The sequence below is a fragment of the Populus alba genome, chromosome 10 (genome assembly GCF_005239225.2).
Source record: "Populus alba chromosome 10, ASM523922v2, whole genome shotgun sequence".
Classification (NCBI taxonomy): Eukaryota; Viridiplantae; Streptophyta; class Magnoliopsida; order Malpighiales; family Salicaceae; genus Populus; species Populus alba.
The window spans coordinates 101,525-123,350 of record NC_133293.1 but is presented as its reverse complement, the minus strand read 5'-3'; the positions used below and the strand labels follow the sequence as shown (position 1 = coordinate 123,350).

General features: G+C 33.7%; 2 protein-coding genes across 5 annotated transcripts; one reads left to right on the top strand and one right to left on the bottom strand.

Annotated features, from left to right (window-relative positions):
• The first annotated feature begins 5,168 nt into the window (after positions 1–5,168).
• On the top strand, positions 5,169–8,430 carry LOC118057322 (COBRA-like protein 7). Its single transcript, XM_035069861.2, has 2 exons — positions 5,169–5,964; positions 6,757–8,430. The coding sequence occupies exons 1-2, from the start codon at positions 5,433–5,435 to the stop codon at positions 8,175–8,177; spliced, it is 1,953 nt and encodes a 650-aa protein (XP_034925752.1). The 5' UTR covers positions 5,169–5,432; the 3' UTR covers positions 8,178–8,430.
• A 1,149-nt stretch (positions 8,431–9,579) lies between these two features.
• On the bottom strand, positions 9,580–13,789 carry LOC118057321 (two-component response regulator ARR2). 4 transcript variants are annotated; one of them, XM_035069859.2, is made up of 7 exons: positions 13,316–13,789; positions 12,714–12,866; positions 12,228–12,611; positions 11,763–11,839; positions 10,410–11,603; positions 10,245–10,297; positions 9,580–10,152 (listed from the first exon to the last, which is right to left on the bottom strand). In XM_035069859.2, exons 1-7 carry the CDS (start codon positions 13,470–13,472, stop codon positions 10,149–10,151), a joined length of 2,022 nt encoding a protein of 673 aa, XP_034925750.1. In that variant the 5' UTR covers positions 13,473–13,789; the 3' UTR covers positions 9,580–10,148. The 4 variants fall into 4 exon arrangements, with proteins under 4 accessions (XP_034925750.1, XP_034925749.1, XP_034925746.1 ...); XM_035069858.2 differs by having other exon boundaries at positions 10,245–10,300; positions 13,316–13,787; XM_035069855.2 differs by having other exon boundaries at positions 9,580–10,297.
• Positions 13,790–21,826: the final 8,037 nt, after the last annotated feature.

Here is a 21,826-nt window from a genome sequence, read left to right as displayed (position 1 = left end):
ATATTGTACATTTAGGCTTGTACTTTTCATATTGTCATAGAATAAAGTAAATATTATTTTTTGATGCGTGACGTCAGCATTCCTGAATCCAAATAGCATCACTTTACAGTAAAAGATTCACCCAGATGTGACAAAGATGGTTGTTTCTTAATCCTTCTATGCCATTTTGATCTGGTTATATTCAAAGAACCCATTTCTATGGCTAGTGGTGGCGCCGTAAATGGAACTCTTCTCAGAGGAGAGGAGCCTTATATAAATATGAGACCAACCAGGCTTGTGACGTGTGGATTTAGTTTAAACAGGCACTGGCATGTACTAAGTATAAACGTAAGGTTTCATGTATCCTCTCTCAAGTCTTGGAGCCTAAGTGAGATGGGTTTCTCTCTGGCTTGTTTTGTCTAAACAAGTTGACTCGTAGGGTAGGGGAAGCATCAATCAAGAGCAGTGATTCATTATTGGGTTGGGGCCTTGGGGGTCCTCAAGAACGGCTACTTGCTGACACGTCAGCCACAGTCGATGGCTTTTCCAAACCTGTTAATGGAGGTTTTTTACAGAGAGATTTGAATTAAAGATACCTGAAGGAGAGAAGGAATCGAGAGGAGGACACTAACGATATCGATTGAGCTTCTGTTCATACTCAAGATTAAACCAGTCAAGTTTGTGATATAATTATAAAATTGAACCCACCCCGGAATTAAAATTTGTTTGCATTTGAGACAAGATAAATTATATTAAATTATTTTTTTAAAAAAAAAACAACTCTTATTGAATACTTGAGATTAAAATCATCGGATGTCAGGAGTGAGAAACGGCAACAACGCATGCAATTGAAACTCCCCTTCTTCTAATTTTCACTCGTTTTTATCTTTTTCTTTTTCTTTTATATTAAATTTTTATGCCCGCGCAGTAAATCTTAAAGTTAATTTTTATTTAATTCCACGGCAATTGAAATAGTAACATATTTGTTTAGTAAATATCTTTATCTTTCATAGTCTGAAAATCTATCCAAAAAGGAAGTTTGAAATAAAATAAAATAAAATCTCTCCATATCTTTTGCATGGGTGTATGGAAAAATAAAATAAAAATTAATTCATGAAAACCATATAAAAATAAATAATAAAAAATATATTTTTTATTCTAATTGAATATTTATATTTCATTCTTTCACTATAAGGTTCGTATATAATTAATAAAAAAACATTATCGCAAATATAACCATAAAAATTTATAATCTCATTTAAAAACTATGACATTCTTAAATGACATTGTATTTACTAATTTAAATATGGATCTATTTCAAACTAATAAAAGGTTTCCTAACCCAAAGAATCTAAACTTGTCTTTTAAAATCCAGGGACTAGAATGTACAGATATAAAAGTACGAAGACCAAAATATGAAAAAAGGAAAACTTGAGGGTTCAAAATGTACTTTCCCATGCCTGGGTGCTGTAAGAAAGTCTTATTTACTTACAGTGAAATCCAAAATGTGTATAGGAAAATAGTAAAATATCCAGTCCAGTTAGTTTATTTTACTATTTTTTTTTTCGAGATAGCTTTAAAGATGTTTTTTAATCTTCAAGTGCCTCTTAAATGATTCTTCTGGTGATGTTAATATCATTCCATCGTCTTGCGTTGCTGTATCTGGAGAAAAAATATATATCTTGTTAGGTGAACATTTCGTTTTTTATTGATGCATTTTTTTATTTAGACAAAAACATGTTCTTTATAAGTAGCATATTTTTTTAATAAAAAATAAAAACAATTAAAATAAATATTCGCATTTGAATTAAGAAGGAAAAAAATTGTCTCTTCAGCAGAAACTTCCTTTTCTTATTCATATATTTATTTTTTTTTAAATAGTTTTTTTATATGAAAAAACATTTGTTTTTTAAATACAAACTTATCATGATCTGAAAATAAAATTCCAATAAAAAATATTAAAAATCATGATTCAATAATTTATACATGATTAAAAAAATAATTAACTTTAGAAAATCATGTTAAAAATTTGAAATATTAGTTTAGTTATTTTATTTGTAATGAATTCTATTAAAATAAATAAATAAAAGGATAGAATTAAAAGAAGCCAAGCATCTATGCATAATAAGGGTGAATATTTTCGGTTTGATCTTTTTTTCATTTAAAAATATAGCCACCAAACTAATTTTTTTTAAAAAAAATCAAAATTAAACTGCAACCAATTTAAATCAATCAGTTTTTGTTCAGTTTAGTTTGGTTAATTGAAGGGAAAAAACAAAAAAAAAACTTGTTTATATTTTTTTTTTTTTATGATTTTTTGATGGGGTCATTTAAAAGGCTTATAATTGATATAAAAAAACTATATTCATTATTTAACTTTTCTTTACCAAAATTCATTCGAATTATAGGAGAAATATCTTTTAATTTGCAGTCGGTAGTTTTCTCAAACCAATCAACTCTAATCAAACTTCAAAATAAAAATATACAACAAATAACATGGATAATGACTAAGACCTTGAAAATAATGAGCTCAGACCAAAAAACAATGCTCATGATAAAACTAAAAAAATACAACTTACAGAAGTCCTTTGAAATTATTTACAGAAGTCCCTTGAAATTGAAATAAAACGCATCAATTATCTCTATTTAAGCCTCCACAAAAACAAAACAAAAGAAAAATGCTGCTACTTTAATATTATTATTAACTAAACCATATGTCTTTAACATTTTATGGCTTGTATTTTCTTAAAAACAAGTGAAAAGAAACCGTAAAGAAACAAAAAATTATCGAGGCGCGCACGCAAGCATAGACATTAAAACTACAACTTGTTCTTTTGAATAATTCACAAAATTTTTTAACAAAACAAGTTAATATAAGTTGATAAAAACTAAAAAGAAGAAAAGAGAACATGTAACATCAAATTTCTCATCCAACATAAAGAGGTAAAGAACTTGAAGGAACGACTGCTAACTTTGATTTAGAGACAAAAAGATTGACAAATAAAAATTTGATTGAAATATTGAATAAAAAGGAGAAGGTTAGGGGCAAAAATATTGAGAAATGAATATTTGATTGAGAAATTGAACAAGAAAGAGTGGGTTGGGGGGTGGCGGTGGCGATTGGGTTTGCTAGGATTAAAAGAAAAAACTAAAAAGTAGATTAATTTAGAAGTTATTTATAGTACCATCAGTTTTTTTATTTCTATTTAAACTGGTTTGATTTGATTTATTTAGTTTTAGTTATTTAAAATCGAAACTGGACTGAATCAAACTGAATTTTTTTTTAAAATTTTTTTAATTAATTTAATCATTTTTTTATAATTTTTTTTTTTGAGTTATTGTTTTTTCTTGTTATTTCAATTTAATTATTTTTAAATTTACTCACAGCCAATAATACAAGAAAAAATTGTCCAAAATGTCTTGTTCAAATTAAATAAAAAAGGGCCCAAGTAACAAGCCCATGCACCTGACTTTAGTTTTTTTTTAAAAAAAGTATGAAGACAAGTCGTACAATTGCTTCTGTAAGCACATGATTAGTGGCTGGATAAGACACATGCACTTGTCTTTTTTTCCTTTTTAAATGGACGAAGGACAATACCAACAAAGTATTGCTTGCGTGGATAGATGAAGCATCCTCTGCTCATTCAAATTGTAACAATCCATGGTAGATGCAAAACCCAGGCTCTAGTATTTTTAAACCCTAAAAACTCATTTTCAACTGAAAACATATATATTAAATAATTCTATCGACCTTGTTAAACCTATTTTAACTTAAAAATATAGTTGAATTAGTCTATAAACTCAAAACTAAACTGAATTAAAATCCTTATTGAATCCTAATTATTTTTTTCCCTGTGAGATGAAGAATCTAAACCACTTATATAAATGCCTGTTTAAGAATATAGTTATAATTGTTTTTTAAAGTGTTATTCATACTGAAATGTATTAAAATAATATTATTTAATTTTTTTAAAATTATTTTTGAGATCAGTATATCAAAACGATTCAAAATATTTAAAAAATAATTTTTAACAAAAATAAATTTAAATTTTTAAAATTTATAAGTATAATCATGTTTCCAAACACTTTATGCATGTAAGAAGGAAATGAAAAAAAAAATTGTTTAAGAAATGGTGTTATCCGTAGTCATTTGTGAAAATCAATAATTAACTATCAAAGCGTGTTTTAATTTTAGTTGAACAAATCAATAATCACTTCGTTGAAAGACTCCAACCTCCAATTGTTTTCTCACCACTTTTATAGTAATTAGAAGTATCCATGAAGATTTAATAATTTCTTTTAAATAAAATCTAAGCTTCTAAAATAAAATAAAAAAACAATAAAACATTATGGTAGTCCTTTACCTAGAGTTAATTTATTTTTATTTTAATATCAGTTATTTTTTAAAATATTTTTTACTTAAAAAAATAATTTAAATAATATATTTTTTATTTTTTAAAATTTATTTTTACTATTAGTAATCTAAAAATATATATAAAAATATTTTAAAATAAAATTATAAAAAATCTTTAAAAATCACTTGGATATTTAACGGTGATTGGTGGGAAAGAAAGCGACTCCCCTAACGCGCACGTCCCTCCCTAGCAGACAGACAACAAAAGACGTGGCCGCAACATCAGCCTGATTTTGCGCCCCTCAGTCAGCGAGGGGGCGTGTTCATATTCTTTCATACACGCCGCTCTCTCCTCCTCTATCCATAATTTAACCTTCTCTTTCGTGTGTGTGTTTTTATTTATTTATTATTATATATATATATATATATATATTATAAAACATTATTATAATTTGGACCCAATAATAGTGCACTGCACCCCTCTTCCTACCCACGGGAAGCTGTGAAATTTCCTGCTGTGACCGTAATGATATGATTTGACTTGGACTAAGGTGAGATGAGGCTGCCCTTTATTTTTATTATTATTGGCAGTATTAACCAATAAAAAACTATAATGAGAAATTTCTTCTCAGAATAAATATGAATTGTTAGATTGGTATAACCTATGATTGAATCCCATTTGAAGATTATGATCTAATTATCAATATGTATATTCTTACATTTTTATTTATTTTTTTACAACCACTCCACGCATGGTCTTTACCGTATACAATCAATTCATTCCTGGATTTACTTTTTAGGATTTCAAAATAGGAAGAGAGGGGAGCCTTTCATAAATACAACGGATCCTTCCTCTACCCTCCCCCAGCAACACTTTTCTTTTCCCTTTAAAATACCATTCTTTGAAATTCAATTCCTTGACGCTACAAGATTAAAAAAATCAAATCAAATCAAAAGATAACAGCTTTCTCTAAGCTGTACAAACCGAACACCCTTCACGCGTTTGCCCTCTTTCACTTCACCCTCCCCTGAAATACTCTTTATAAACATAAAAAAATATCAGATCTTTTTGTTTCTCCTCTCGCAAAACCTCAAAAAAATGGTGTCTTTAACCTTGAATCTCCTGTTTTTCTTCGTCTTTGCAACAATACCCTTCGCCAACTCTCAAACACCAACACCAGAAGCACCAGCTCCAGCATCCAGTACTTGCAATGGCATCTTCTTATCATACCAGTATAATGGGGGATCACAGATAAAACCAACAGACCCCACACTCCAACCTTACAGTTTTAAATCAACGCTAACTGTGCAAAACAACGGCCGTGATGAACTTAAATCATGGAAGGTTTTTGTGGGTTTTCAAAATGATGAGCTTTTAGTTTCTGCTTCTAATGCTGTTCTCGCCGATGGTACTACCTTGCCTGCTGCTGTTGGGAATGGTACTGTTTTCGCTGGTTTCCCAATGACTGATTTGAAAACTGCTATTGAGACTGCTGGCGATGACACACAAACTAGTGTCCAGGTTCAGTTTTTAGGGACTCAGTTTGGAGTTCCTTTGAAGGATGTGCCTTGGCCTTCTAATATTTCTCTTGCTAATGATGGCTATGTTTGCCCTGCCACTACTAAAGAAGGTCAGTTTAAAGTTTTCATCTCTTGGGAGTTTTATATATGTGGTCTTTTTTTATATAAATTTTGTGATGTGGGTTTTTTAGTTTAAAATGAGATTGGTGTTTTATTTAGTGGGTGGGATTTTTGTTTTGATTCTTTTTTTGGTGGATGGATCTAATATTAGCCGCTCCTTCAAAAAATGGATCTTGTATTCTTGGAAGATCAGAGAAGATTACATGGGTTTACAATTTTTTTTTGCAAGAATTATGAATAAATTGAATAAAATTCTTGATCTAAAGTGGGAAATTTGTGCTCTTTATATAGCTGAAATGGTGGGATGCATTGTTACTAAGGTTGTTGAGAAGCTGGTGCTGCCGAAGTCACTCTTTAGCGTATCAATTTGATTTTTATGGCTGGACACCAACACCACTAGCTTATTTTATGAATTATGGTTTTAGCTTATTTTATGTCTGGCAACTTCTGGTTGTAGTTTTAGTTCAAATGTAGGTGGTCATTTGTGTCAAGTTGGCTTATGAAATGAAAGCTAACCATCTGACTTGCAATTTGGGAAATTTGTTTCATCATGTCGAGTCAATATTGTTTGGACAAAATGAAGTCAGGAATGGTAGAGATTGTTATGAGATTTGGAATTTGTTATTTGTGAGATTTTTTTCCTTTTCATTCATGTGATAGCTACTTACCTATGGATATATGATTGTCAGAATTAAAAGATCACATGATTCGCTTCTCATCTGATTTGGGAAATTCATGTGTTGTTACATCTATTGATGGACATCTTTTTTGGGTTTTCGCAGGAAGCATCATGTTTGTTTGCTGCACTAGAGACTCAAACTTTAAAACAAACATCACTTTAGATGAAGAGTTCTTGCCCCGCCAGAATGGAGATCTTACAATCATGTATGACGTGATCAGAACATACGACTCGAGTTATTGGGCACAGGTTTCTATTGCAAACCATAATCCTCTTGGTCGACTTGATAACTGGAAATTGAGCTGGGACTGGATGAAGGAAGAATTTATCTATTCCATGAAAGGGGCTTATCCTTACATTCTTGATTCAACTGACTGCATATATGGTCCTCAAGGTAAATACTACGGGGAACTAGACTTTTCCACTGTATTAAACTGCGAGAGAAGGCCAACGATAGTTGATTTGCCTCCAACAAAGGCTAATGACTCAACCTTTGGATTGATCCCTTTTTGTTGCCGAAATGGTACTATCTTGCCACCATCCATGGATCCAAGCAAGTCGACTTCAGCTTTCCAGCTTGAGGTTTATAAAATGCCTCCAGATCTCAATCGCTCTCAGATCTCACCACCACAGAACTGGAAGATCAATGGCACACTTAACCCTGATTATCAATGTGGACCTCCAGTTAGGGTGAGCCCTAGCCAATTCCCTGATCCATCTGGCTTACCAGCAAATAAAACTGCAGTTGCCAGCTGGCAGGTGGTGTGTAATATCACCCATCCCAAGGGAGTAAGCCCTAGATGCTGTGTTTCATTTTCTGCTTACTACAATGATTCTGTTATCCCTTGCAACACTTGTGCTTGTGGGTGCCCTAGTAATACTGCCCGTACTTGTAGTGCTACTGCCCCAGCTGTTCTTCTTCCACCACAGGCACTTCTTGTTCCTTATGAGAATCGGACTGCCATGTCTGTAGCTTGGTCTGCTCTCAAACATCGGGCTGTGCCAAACCCATTTCCTTGTGCAGATAATTGTGGAGTTAGTATCAACTGGCACTTGTTTACTGATTATAACCGTGGATGGAGTGCAAGAATCACACTCTTCAATTGGCAAGAAACTTCATTCCCTGATTGGTTTGCTGCAGTGCAATTGGACAAAGCTGCTGCTGGTTTTGAAGCTATGTACTCATTCAATGGAAGCATGTTGGAGATGGATGGTGTCAACAACACCATATTAATGGAGGGGCTTCCAGGGTTGAACTATCTTGTGGCAGAGACTGATGGAGCCAACCCACAAAAGGATCCTAGGGTTCCTGGAAAACAACAGACAGTGATCTCATTCACTAAGAAAAATATACCAGGAGTAAATATTGCTGCTGGAGATGGGTTTCCTACAAAAGTGTTCTTCAATGGGGAAGAGTGCTCACTCCCTTCGATATACCCAACAAGCAACAGCAATGGAAAGGGAACGACCATGATATTATCAATTCTCCTGGCAGCTGTGGTGGTGTTGTTGATACAGCAATAGTTGTCGGATGTGAGATTGCTTGATTTTGTAGCGGCTTCTGATTCTTTTCATTCTTTCATTGCTTTGATGGATGCATGCTTGACCAGGAGCTTTGACATTTACCAGAATCACTAGAAGATATGCATGCAGAGCTTGGTACATAAAGGGCAGGTGTTGATTTGATTGTATCTGGTTGGTGTTATATAGGACTCCGTGACATCAATTTTATAATGCTAATGTACAATTCGATTATATATCTAGTTCTTATTGAACATGATTGTTTGTTTGGTTTTATTTTTTCTGCTATATTTCATTTACCATCTCTATTCTAGACTCTAGATACCTTTGTTACACACAAACTACCTATTTGTTCATATGCATCTTTTCTATCGTGTTCATACTCTAGAGGTTCCATCTTATTTGCCAGAGATGAATTGCTGCCTCGAGAAATTTGGTTCAGATCTCTTGGTTTGAATGTTTGTTAGATTTCATTAAAACACCTTTGCTAATAATCTCTTGCACTCAAATTTTCAAGCTCATATCTGTCAGTGTTGTATATTTATTTTGGCTGGATTGAATTGATGCTTACCTCTAGTGGTGGCTCTTCGCGTGCAAATCTTCCAATATTTGACAGCCTACGTAAACCAGGTCAATATTTCTCAAGTGTGAATTCCGTCTATTGGCAGGACAAGTTTTCTAGCCTTGGTATATCTAAACCACTGATTCACATTATTTCTTCTATAGAATCCATTGTCTGCGCTCTTATCTGATCAACTTGGTCCCTTTAAGTTCACACAACGATGGTTCTTATTTTGATCAACTTGTTGCAAAGCAACACTATCTTTTACTTGTCAGCAAGAAAAAACTGGAGAATTATACTGGCTACAGCTGGTTTGGCCTTCCATTATCTAGGGTCAAAACTAGATAAACACAGCTCAGGGCCGATGAGCCTAGAATGATGAGAGGAGGATTTTTGTACATAAATGGTGGACTTTAATCATGATCTCACAAGTTCTTTATCTTGTTTCTCAACCACTGAGCCACTTTTTCTTGTACCTAGAAACATGAGGCAACTTTATTGATAGAGAATATCTAGGTTGGCACATGGCAGCATCACTTGTGCTCTTTATCCCACAAACTGATTTATATCCCCCCTCCGTCCAGAGAACAGCTTCACTTGTGCTATTTCTTGTCTCCTTCAGTCTCACATGCTCCCTAAATGCATTCTAGTAAATGATGGTCAAAAAGTTCCTGCAACCTAAATGTAGAGCTCTCTACATTTTACAGCATGTGCATACTCGTCGAGGAATCCTAGTAATCCAGAACGCTGGCTGTTACTTGCAACAAACGCTCACGCTCCATGCAACGTCAAATAGCACATCACAAAAATTGAGGTTCGATTATGAAATTGCAGATCAAGAGAGAAGAAAACGAGGACCACCTAAAATTACTAGAAAAAATCCAGGGAAAGACATACTCAGACTTGTGTCTAGAGCAATCAAATGGAATATGTACATCAAGGTCAATCCCTTAATTAATAAATATAAATAAAAAAAAACAAGGAGTTGAAAACAAAATCAAACTTGATCTATTATTAGAGTTAGAAAGGTTCCTAGAATTCTGCAGATGTCTAAGAAGTTGATTCCAACTTTCCACAACCCGAGCCACCGAAAACTTCTCACGAGCACCCTATAATGAGTTGCTTCTTGCTGGCTTTTCCAATGAAATGCAGACAAAAATTAGCAGGTAAGCCTTTGCATGCCATGCAATTGTATCTTATGAGCTTCCCAATTATCTTCCATTGGAATTTATCCACCTCGACTTCCATTTGCCTGAATTTTTTTAATGTTCCAAACTGAAACAGCAAGAACATGATAATCACAAGAGAAATGTGGCTACGAGAAATCAAACAATCCTTTCTGTTTTTTTTTTTTTTTTAACAAAACACTGACTTGAATTGCCACCCTCCAGTTGCACAGAGAGAAATTAAATTCATCTGTAGCAGCAGATATGTACATTAGAAACTGCAATAGCTAAGAGAACTGAACACGGGGTATGTCCTACACAGGAATATTATCCAGGGAATACCCATCGAAGTCGAATTCAATTTCAGCTGGTCCAATGCCTGCCTGCTGCTGCTGCTGCTGCAAAGGAAGAAAAATTGGCACAAATTATTAGAAACCTTGGTAACTGAAATCAAAGGCAACTTTCCAAAACCCAACATATAAAATTAATGTGGAAACAGAAACCAACTTGTTTGAGAAGCGCACTCATGAGATCTTCCTGACCAAACTGTTCATTAAAGAGGGTAGTTTGAAGGTTTGCATCAGGGACTCTTTCAGTCTTAACTCTCACTAAATTCTCGGCAAAAAAGGTGTTGAGAGGTTGTCCAAGACTTTGTGCATTCATATGGTCCGTTGCATCTCCTGCTGAAAATATTGGCTTGCCGACAGCAGATATATTCCTGCCCTGTCCATTACTTTGGCTAGAAGAGAAGCCCTGATGAGCTAAAACTGATGATGCCACATCGACATTGCTTTGCAGAGAGTTGGATTGCTGAGAACCATTGAAGGCCATGCCTACATTCTGTAACTCCCAATCATGGGATCTGTGGTGTTGCAGGTCACTAAAAATATCATAACTTGGCATGATGAATCCTCCAGGTCCTTTCATTTCTGAGTTAATATCTTCGGGAAATGTCCCCTTGGATGTGAGACTAGGCACCCCGGGAGCAGTTCCAAGAGCAAAACTACTGGCTGTCAATTCAGCTGTGGTGTTCAAGGGGAAATTCAACGTTGGGGATGATTGTGAAACTGGATTGAATCCTGTTCCTCTGCCATTTTCAGCTAATCCATTTCTTGCCAAGACCCCACTGGCAATTGCATTAGTTACAATAGGCTGCCCTATGGATGATGGGAGTCTGGGAACTTGGCTGCTGGTAGTTTCATTTAGTACCTGGCCCCTAGACTGCTGTTGAGACATCTGCATCAGCAAAGAACCACTCTGACCACTCTGGTCTCCATGGGCATTGAGTTGCATATTCATGCTCCCAAGGGACTGTGCTGAATGGTGCAAGTCGGCTAGCTGCTTCGGCTCCATTGTGGTTGGGATTCCATGAAGTAAGTTCATTTGCTTCCCATTGTTCAAATGTTGCTGTTGCCCCTCCCCAAATCTTAATTTTGGGTTTTCAAAGCTGAAAAGGTTCCTCTGATCAACAATTGGCATGGGCATTCTAGGCTTTGCTGTTGATCGACCAAGTCCGGCAGCTTGCAGTGTGGCGAGGCTTTGTGCAGGGATTTGACCAGCAGCAGCAAGAGTTTGAAGGTCAAGCCCATTAAGCGAGGACAACGGACCATATGTTGCTTCTTGCGGGCTGATAAAAGAGTTGCCCATACCGCTCTGGTGCTGTGAAACCCCACTTAACCTTCTAAGATACAAGCGATATTTCTGCACCATATAGTTGGATAGTGAGCAAATTTGGGTGGCAAAGTGAAAAGTCAAGTCACAAGAGGTGTGTATGAATTAACCTAGAACAGAAAAAATAATAGAAACATATACATCGTATTCTACACTAAACATTCCATGCTAAGCAAATATGTTACATACCTGGAGGTGGCTGGCAACATTTTCTCTGGTGAGCCCAGGAACATTCATCAACTCCAGAATTTTCTTGGGAACAGCCTCTGCATCCACAGAAGAAAAATAAACATATAAGAGGGCAGAAATATTGAGAGTAAATGCACATAGTCCAATACAGACAAGTATGAAGGTGTAAGGTTCGAGCTAAAGTCAAATTACATTTGAATGACAGGATTGAATGGTAAAAAAATGTCAAGGCACAGCATGGAGATCTGTAAGTGATGCAGATGTAACATAAATCTAGTCAAAACTACGAGCTGATGGTGAGCAAAAAGGCAACCAAGAAGCATGTTTATCGCTTACACTTCCCCAAAGATTGTTCTCCTAATATCCACCGCATGCTTCTCTAAACAAAAGGTGCTGCGTTTAGGTGCTTGTAAATAAGGAAGTATAGCGGTGTTAGCTATTGAAAGAAATGGTTAGGACACTTACTGTCAATTCCTAGTTGATTAACTGCTGCGACAAACTGTTGGTGAAGTTCAACTGACCAAACCACACGTGGTTTCTTTAATGTGGATGTATCATCCCTCTCATCTGCTTCTTCTTCCTCGTCTTTTCTCCTCTTCGAATTTTTCCAACTTCCTTCGTTTGCTGAGGATGAGTAATCTGCATCTTCAGATTGTTTCTGCTGCCTATCTCCTCCCTCTTCCACACTCCCTGATTGCTCCAAATCCTTCCACTCGTTCTTTCTCTTCCGAACCACGTGCTGCCATATGTTCTTAAGTGCCTCAATGCGAATCGGTTTAATCAGATAATCACAAGCACCATGAGTTACACCCTTCATGACCACATTTTTCCCATCATCAGCTGACATCACTGCACAGTTCATAAATTATGCACCAGACATCTCATTAATGTTAGCTCTTTAACAAGAAAGATCATTAAATCCATCTGAAGCAACTGCGAAAGGAAACTTACTGATAACAGGCAGATCCATCTCTAGCCCAATAAGCTCGAGAAGTTTAAATCCATCCATATCTGGCATGTGGACATCACTTATAACAATATCGTACCCGTTTCTGTTCTCTCGAAGTAAAGACAACGCAATCTCTGCTCGGTTACACTTTGTGACTGAAAATTCCCACACAGACCAAATCAATCAATCAATCAATTTACACAAACAAAAATGTCTTTTAACACACACCCACAGACCTCAACGGGAGTTTACCACTCAGTGACCGAGAGGAAAGCATCAGACATCACAAATTCAAACAAATCTCCAAGACAAGAAGAGTAATAACATCCAAATTCCTATAAATCTTAAAACCGAATTTAGAACTCCAATTCATTACATAATCATAGCACAGATGCGACACCACCCCTCGAATCTCAACACTGCCACATAAGCTCACAAGCAAAATCACTTAAGAAACAGAAGAAATGACCAATTATATGTCACACAGAAATCATAACACACCCAAAATAAAACCCAATTCATGTGTTGAGCATCAAAAACAACAAATTCAAGTAAACTATGCTTGATCTTTGGAAGTATAATTCACATAAATCTCCATAAATACCTTCATAAAGGCAGGTCCTGAGCATCTTCTCCAAGATCACAAGACATGTTGGATCATCATCAACAACCAACACACGTAACCCTGCCGGAAACTGTTCTGAAACGCCACCAGAACTAGCCGTTGACATTGATCCTTTACAGTAACCGAGATTCAACATGGCTGCAAACAAAAACTTTGATCTCCAAACCCAGCAACTAAACAAAAGAGAGACACTACTAAATTCACATGTTTGAAAGACTTCAACTTTCCATAAAAGAGTCAAAAACTAAAAGAGCCCAGTCGAGATACACGAGAATTTGAGGGAAAGAAGGGAAGTTTTGGATTATTAGACGAGAGACATAAAAAGGGAAAAAAATATTGATAATTATAGAAGAGACATGTATCTTCAGCTTCTTCAATTGAAGCTCTAAAAATCTCTGCTTTCTTTCAGTATTAATAATCTATTATTTTAAGTAAGGATTATTTTATTCAAAAGTGGGTCAGTCCTTGAAGAGTGGATCCAGCTCACTCTTGAAGTTAACTAACTCCACCGCGTATCTAAATCTACTCTAACAGAAAACCCCTAACGTTAAAAGTTTTTTACTGTTGTTCTGTAGCATGTTTGTGTTGCTGTCTTTGCTTTTTTTCACTTCTTCTTCGTAGGTTTTTGTTTCTACCGTGGACATAACTTCTCTTCTTTCTTTGATGGGTCAAATTTTGTTGCACGAATTTGAAAATCTGTTGCAAATGTTGGTGGATTTGGGTCTAGTTGAAACAAAATGGACTTATCCATGGTTTATCATCTTTTAAATTTCAAATTTCAAGTCAAGATTACGAGATATTTTAATGGAGAATCACATGTTTTGGTGGTTATTTAGTTTATATTTTTATCCCTTCAGACAAATATATTTCTTTTGTATTTTATTCTAGTACACTATCTAAAACGCAACATTGAACCAAGAAATAGAGTCAAAGACAAAGGAGAAACGCAGTAAATTTTAAAAAGGCAGCCACTCAAAAACAAAAACTCAACATTTTGTTTCCTCTGTACAAATGGAATGCCATTAATGTGTTGGGGATGCCTTCTTTATACTTGAATCCAAGAGTGTTTAATTTGGGGATGTCTTCTACATAAAGGCAGCCACTCCATGAATGTAAGTTACATTTTGTTGCCTGATCATGCCATTTGAATTACCTGCAGAAACATGTAGCCAATTCAAGGATGTTTGTTTATTAAATTGTAAATTACACGACCCTTCTCTTGAGTCTCTAATTTCATTTCGAAGCATGATTTGATTTGCTTGATAAGCTTGCTAGCTCCAATATAAACTACGTCTTTCTATGCACACAAGAAGAGAAAAGGGGAAAATATATATTGAGCCTATTTTTTTATGGAGACTCTCATGCACAAGCTGGTGATATTTTTATGTTTCAAAGCAATGTATGGCACGGCAGCAGCCACTTGCGTTGTGGGTTGGTTTAGGCTTCCACTTTCAAGTTCCGAGAGTGGCCATCGATCCTTTGTCACTTTTTCCTTTTTTATGTTTTCTTTGGACAAAAGCTTTCTGCAATTTGTCATTCTTTCTTTTGGTAAAAACAACCACCTGGTCCTCACTGATTCCCGTGACAGCATCACAGAAACGCAACTGAAAACACGTAAACCAGTCCAACATATTTCCTTGAGTGCATTTTATTCCCTATAATTTTAGAATTATTTCATTTCAACCTTTACAGTTGAATATTCTTCAATGCTAATCCTAATCAAAAGCTCTGATCATATTACTCTCTACCGTGAAGTTATCATCATAGATCACGTATTTTATTTTTTTTAATTCTAATCATATTAGCAAGCAAGAAAGCAGAAAACCCAAAAGTAATTACCGTTTAATTTAGGAAGCCATTGTCTACCTCCATCCGGAATGTTAAGTTCCTGGTTATAATTTCTCATTATTGAAGGGGGAAAACAAAAGAACATGTAGCCTAATTGATAGCAATCGCTTTTTCCTTTTCTTTTTTGATTTCTTATCATATGATGCTGTGTTGGGCATGTCAATAAGATTACAGAATGTTTTTGGTTTTATGCAGTGTTTTTTTGTGTTTACATGGTAAAAAAATAGATAGCTTGCTTTTTCACTGCAAGAAAAGCCGTGACCTCGCTACTAAAGGAGGGCAGACTGCAGACGTATATTCCCTGAGACCTCTTTTTATCTTTTACGATGAATATATATATATGGATAGATAGATGTTAATGTCATCATCCACTTTGATCACCACCGTGAAACCTGTGATGATTTTTCAAATTTAATATAATGTATTAACACCCCTTGAAGCCTCAGAGCCCGATAAAAAACCCGAGCAAGCAGATTAAAGCTACTGTTTGAGGGTTTTGAGCTTTTTTGGTGCAAGGGAGATGATGCTTTCAAGGGAAATCGAATATTATTTGTGTGGTAACTGCGCAGCATTATCCTTCACGCTCGCATTAAATTATGATTTGCGTGACACGCTCTTATGATAGCTTACGCTTTCCTGGTGGGTTTCAGGTGACTGGACCCTCGACACGTGGCATCTCCTTGAAGTTGGAGAAAAGGCCCTTCCATCCCCTTTGCCATCCATCCCTTTTGAACGGCGAGTTCCAACATGGATTTTGAAAGTCTGCACATTGTCTTTCTCCGCTAGAAAATAACAGAACTCGACACCGGCTGTGGTGGTCATCTACGGATCACCCCAGTTCCCTTCTGCAACAAAGAAGAAAATAACTTCCGGTGAATTTAGTCATTTTCCGGCTATCCATTCCTTCCCCTCCGCAACAAGCAAGGTCGAGGGCCTTCATTGCATGTGCCAAGCACATGATCCCCAGCTCTATAATAATTTGATGGGATAGCTTCATGTGCTGATGTTGCCATTCCCTTAATTTACCCTGATCTCATGTAGTGAAGAAGCGTTGAATTCTTGCGATTCCTTTAATTTTAATAAAAATTGCTTTTTTTATATATACAAGTCGCAATAAAAACATGATACAACATGAAATTAAGATCTTTACTCGATCTTCTTACAAACTCTCTTAATTTAATGCTGTATCATGTTTTTATTGCGACTTGTATATATTAAAAATAGTTCAAGTCTCATTTTAAATAATTTTTTTTTAAATACCCTTTTCATCATTTTAATAATTAGAATAATGCATTTATAAAAAAACAATAAATCTTATTAAACATTAATTATAAGATTTAAGGTGTATTTAATATTGCGCTTTAAAAATATTTTTTAAAAAAATTAAAATTTATTTAGTTATTTTAAAATATATTAAATTAATATTTTTTATATTTTCATATTATATTCTAATATTTTAATGTTAGAATTAATTTTTAAAAATTAAAAAATATTATTTTAATATATTTTAAAATAAAACATATTTTAAAAAATCACACGACATTAATAAAGTGTTGAATTCGAAACCGGGTGCCGATTGAGTTTACCTAACCAATAGTGGAGGCGAAGGGCCAGCTAGGCTAGGCCAAGATGAATGAGCTAAGAGTTGAAAAGGGAGGGACCCATCAAACCCACTTTCAACAGGTCCACATCAGCCGACGGTGACGTGTGTTAGGCGATCTTGAACTCACAATCAAATGGACACGTGGTGATGTCCTTAGTGCTGAAGTGGGTCCCGGGGAGGGAAAAAGCCAATATATTATTACTTACGGAGTTTGGACCTCAATTCGAGGAAGGGAGAGGGACCCACACAAGAGCCCTTCTAAACTCAAAACCCCAGGGCGGTGAAAAGGGATCTGGGACCCACTCTGTGGTGTACGTGCACGCCTCATACACACATATCTTGTCCTTGTGTTGACCTGGCTATAAAATACATACAGCCATACAGGGCTGCGAGGGGGAGAGAGAGAGAGAGTTAGGTTAGACACTATTCGTTTTTGTATTTTAATAAAAAAATTATTTTTTTAATTTATTATATATATATATATATTGATATTATAAAATAAATTTTTAAAAATAAAAAAAAATTATTTAAATACTTTTTTTTACTAGTTTACTAATTTAAAGTATTGATAATTATTTAGGATGAGGAGCGAAAGCAGAAACCAATTAAACTAGTTTACTAATTTATTTATTTTTCACTCGGTGTTAATTTGTTTTCCCTTTAATTGATTATGTACATATAGAGAAATAATGCAGGGCGAGATTTTACGTATCCTTTGAATGTGCATGTCTATACATTGTATTGCTTTAATATAATATTTAATAATATATAGAATGTATGAATTGTTCTGTTTTTTTTTTTTTTAAATGATACGTACAATATATATCATGGACAGAACGAAACAATAGTGACAACCTTGCGCTTGAATAATATGATTCCTAACTGGTTTACTATATTTTATATTATTAAGTGTCATTTCTTCTGATCAGTATATATCGATGATAGAAAAATTAGCGTCGATAATCATATTATTAAATTTAAAACACCTTCTAATTAACATAAAGGTTGAAAATCAATAAAAACTTTCTTTTTTTTGTAGCTAGTTAAAAACAAGACAATTTTTTATTAAACTTCTTCTCTGAGATGAAATAATTAACACCAAAACTGATCATGTTTTAGCAGTAGGAATAATATCGTTGACCAAATTATTTTTACTCTTTTCTTTCCCGATGATTTTCTTTGTCTATTCTCAACATCTGAGGACTGGATTGTGATAAAAATAAAATTTGAGAACTAAAACATACAAAGACCAAATATGCAAAAAAATAAAAAATAAAACTCAAAGGAACATATTAAACATTTTTACATCTTAGGCCATGTTTGTTTTCCGGAAAGTAATTTCCGAGAAATCATTTTCCAAACTTTTCCTGTGTTTGTTTGCCATTAAAAAAGTTGGTCAACAGAAAACACTTTCCGGTCAACGAAAAACACTTTCTGGTCAACTGAAAAATACTTTCCGATCAACGGAAAATATTTCAGTCAAAGAAAAATTTGGCTTAGTTTTCAGAAAAGTATTTTTCTTTAGCTGTGTTTGTTTTCCGGAAAGTGATTTTCAGGAAATCACTTTTCAAACTTTTTTGTGTTTGTTTGCCATTATGAAAGTTGGTCAACAGAAAACACTTTCCAGTAAAAGAAAATTTTGGCTTGGTTTTCAGGAAAGTGTTTTCTTGAAAAATTTAGGCGGAAAACACTTTTCGGAAGTTGTGAAAAATTTAGAAATGTCATTATTTGCTGATTATATCAAATTTAATCCTCAAACTTTTAATTGCTATATATTTTGTTTTGAATATTTATTTTTCAATTTTATTTCTTAAAATTTTATTTTTATATTAACTTTGATCCTTATTTTTTATAATTGCTATTTGCTTTTTTCTTATCATTTTTTTACTGAAATTTTTTAGCTATCAAATTTGGTCCTCATTCTTTTGATTGTTACTTATTTTATTTGAAATAATTTATGAAATGTTGATTATTATTATTTTAATTTCTTCATCTTTTATTTTTTTTTTAATTTTTTAGATTTGATCTCTATTATTTTGATTATTATTTATTTTATTTGAGATAATTTATGAAATTATATTTTTTTCAATTTTATTCTTATTTAATTTTTTAATTTGTAAGATTTGTTCCTTATTATTTTAATAAACTTCTAGCTCATTTTCCATGACATAACCAAACACTGGAAAGTGTTTTTACAACTTATTTTTCATTACACTACCAAATATCGGAAAATATTTTCTGTGAATTCATTTTTCAAAAGAAAACTACTTTTCAGCAAATAAACGGGGCCTTAGAGTAAAAGTAGCATACGTCTTCGCTCACTTATATATATATATATATATATATATATATATATATATATATAGTAGTGCAATAACACAGCGTGTGTAGATTGTATTGATAATAAAACAATGTCTACACGAATTCAAATGGCATTTGTATCCCCAAGAATCTCATGAATTTATTATTGTCATTGAGTTGCCTTTTTCTTATGAAAAGAAGAAAACAATATATATATATATCGATAGATTGGCTCTGCGAGTAGCTAGGTCTAGCGAGGGTCAGCAAAAGAACATAATTTTGGACGAGTAGTGAGCAAGGATTAGTTGTGAATGGTTGCTTTCCAAGACTCGATCAACTCCATTTATAGCTAGGAAGGTTGAGATGTTTCAATAAGACAAGCTGGGGGGAGGTGGATAATTGAGCAGGTGGGAGAGGAAGGTCTTGCTCCTCGACATCCAACTAGAATCCATCCATGTTCACGAATCTCTCTCTCAATCATGACAATAATTGAAGCGAAGCGAAGCGAGGCGAGGCTTGGAACTGCATGCATGCATAGCTGTTTTGTAATAAAAAGGGAGGGGTGTGTACTAGGTGGAATTAGATCCACATATGGCTACTTTGCCAGGCTTGCAAGAGAGCGAGTGGGTCCGGCCAATTTGCCAGTCGGTGAGGGCTGTACTGACCAAGGACCACCACCAGCCACCAGGAATGTAATCAGACTGTAATCCTCATGGCTATATCGATTTTACCAAGGAGGAGAGAGATTCCTTACAAGATGGTGCATGGATCCTTCGTGCCCACTGCTGCCCTATCATTGATTCCTGAGTCCTGTCTCCACGGAAGAATTTTGTTTCATTAGCTCTTGTAATGGATCGTCCTAGACACCATTTTTGGAATTGCATTTGATGTGCTCTTTAAAATGCTCCCCTTTTTCTTTTTTTATTATTATTGTTATTATTCTTATAAATGACGACTTTGACTCTACAAGACTCCCTTTATAGAATTCAATTCTTGAGGCCTCGAGCTAGCTAACATTCTTCACATATGCCACCATAAATTCGCTCTACTTTCAACAGTTTTTGAGGTCAAGAAACTCCCTTTACTCTCTCTTAAACACTACATATTAACAAAATTGCAAAGAATAGAAGATACTTAATTCGAATGGTCTCGAATTCTGTTAGAAACCCAAAACAATCATATAAAATTATATGTTTTGTTTTCAATGATTTTTTAAAGGGTTCTTGATTTATTTTAACTGTCAAATCAAGTAGGGAAATAATATTTGCAAATAGTTCAGAGATAAAATCTATTAAGTTGATAGATAATATAGATCTGGTCGCTGCATTCGTCTCACGGTGTGTCAATTTACCCTAGCTAGCACTTGTTTTCTAATTATTTTCGTGAGAGGAATGTTGACTTGCTGAGTGATGGTCAACAATTTGATTGGCCGAGACCGAGTCGAGTTTGAGTTGACCACCAATACTAATTAAAATATCCCCATCTCCATGCAACTCAGGATGAGTTGCACAATTACTGGTAACACATATTTTTCTATTTATTCTTTGGTGCATTATATCAGAAAAATATTTTTTTAACACAATACAAAATATATAATATAAATTTAAATTGTAAAATTATAAAATTATAAATAAAATATTTTAATTAATTATATATTAATAATTTCAATCAAGTAATAATTAACATTATAACACAATTAAAATAAAAATAAAATAAACAATAAAAAAGTTCAAATACCTTTATTTTATTCACATTAATTCCTCTGTTTCTTGGATAAATCGATCCACTTACTTTGTCATTTACAAGAAACAAGTCTTTTCAAATTTTGATAGACCATTTAACATTGATTACTCCAAGAGTCAAGCATGCCAATTTACAACTTTTATTTTATATAATTACCAGCTAAAATAGAGTAATATATCAATTGATATGTTATATAATAGTTTACATAAGATATTATGAAGAATGAATGTGTATTTTGAATTTTACGGAAATGAAATCGATAAATAACTTATATCGTTAAAAAAAAATTATAATAATTATAGTCAAAATCAAGCCCTTAATTATCAAATTGCACAAGTTTTGCAAGATATAAATTTAAAACAATGAAAATGTTGAGGTACAGATTATCAGAATGTATAATTTTATATTTTTTTGGTTTTATTTTACCGAGTTTGAATGAGTTTGATTAATTTTATTAATTTTCGAGTTTTAATCCGATTTAATACGTTAGATATATGTTGACTCATAAAATTATAAGATAATTTTAAGAGTGAACCTGTTTTTTTCTTTTTTCTTTTTAACAACATTGCATTACATCACAGATAATGCTACTACTGTATTTGCTTCACAAGTGTTTCATTATTCAGATTGAAGTGCTAGTCAAGAATGGTTGAAATTTCTTATTGTACGATAAGAGAAAACATGGATCATCTAATAAATTGTTTCGGGAATGTTTTCTTTTAAAAAATACATAATAATCACAAAATACATAAAATGGAAAAGACCAATTAATTAGCGATGGGGTTATTATAAAAAGTAATTAATTGTTTAAAAGATTAAAAAAAAATTGAAGTAACACAAATATAGCTTTGATAATTTTGGTGGTAAGGAGATTTGTTACTATTTATTTTTAATAAGAACATCATTGCAAATATATCTTTTTGGAAAAAGGCTTATAATAGTTTAAATAGGTCCCTTATTGACTTAATCCAAAATTAACTAGAAAAAAAAAAACA

What these genes read in the sequence shown, in the direction of transcription:
- LOC118057322 (XM_035069861.2), top strand. Translation starts at nt 5,433, where the DNA reads ATGGTGTCTTTAACCTTGAATCTCCTGTTTTTCTTCGTCTTTGCAACA. An exon ending in CCCTGCCACTACTAAAGAAG is followed by an intron (nt 5,965 to 6,756) that starts GTCAGTTTAAAG and finishes GGGTTTTCGCAG; the next exon opens with GAAGCATCATGTTTGTTTGC.
- LOC118057321 (XM_035069854.2), bottom strand. Translation starts at nt 13,472, where the DNA reads ATGTTGAATCTCGGTTACTGTAAAGGATCAATGTCAACGGCTAGTTCT. An exon ending in CAGGACCTGCCTTTATGAAG is followed by an intron (nt 12,867 to 13,315) that starts GTATTTATGGAG and finishes GGGAATTTTCAG; the next exon opens with TCACAAAGTGTAACCGAGCA. An exon ending in ATGTTGCCAGCCACCTCCAG is followed by an intron (nt 11,604 to 11,762) that starts GTATGTAACATA and finishes TATATGGTGCAG; the next exon opens with AAATATCGCTTGTATCTTAG.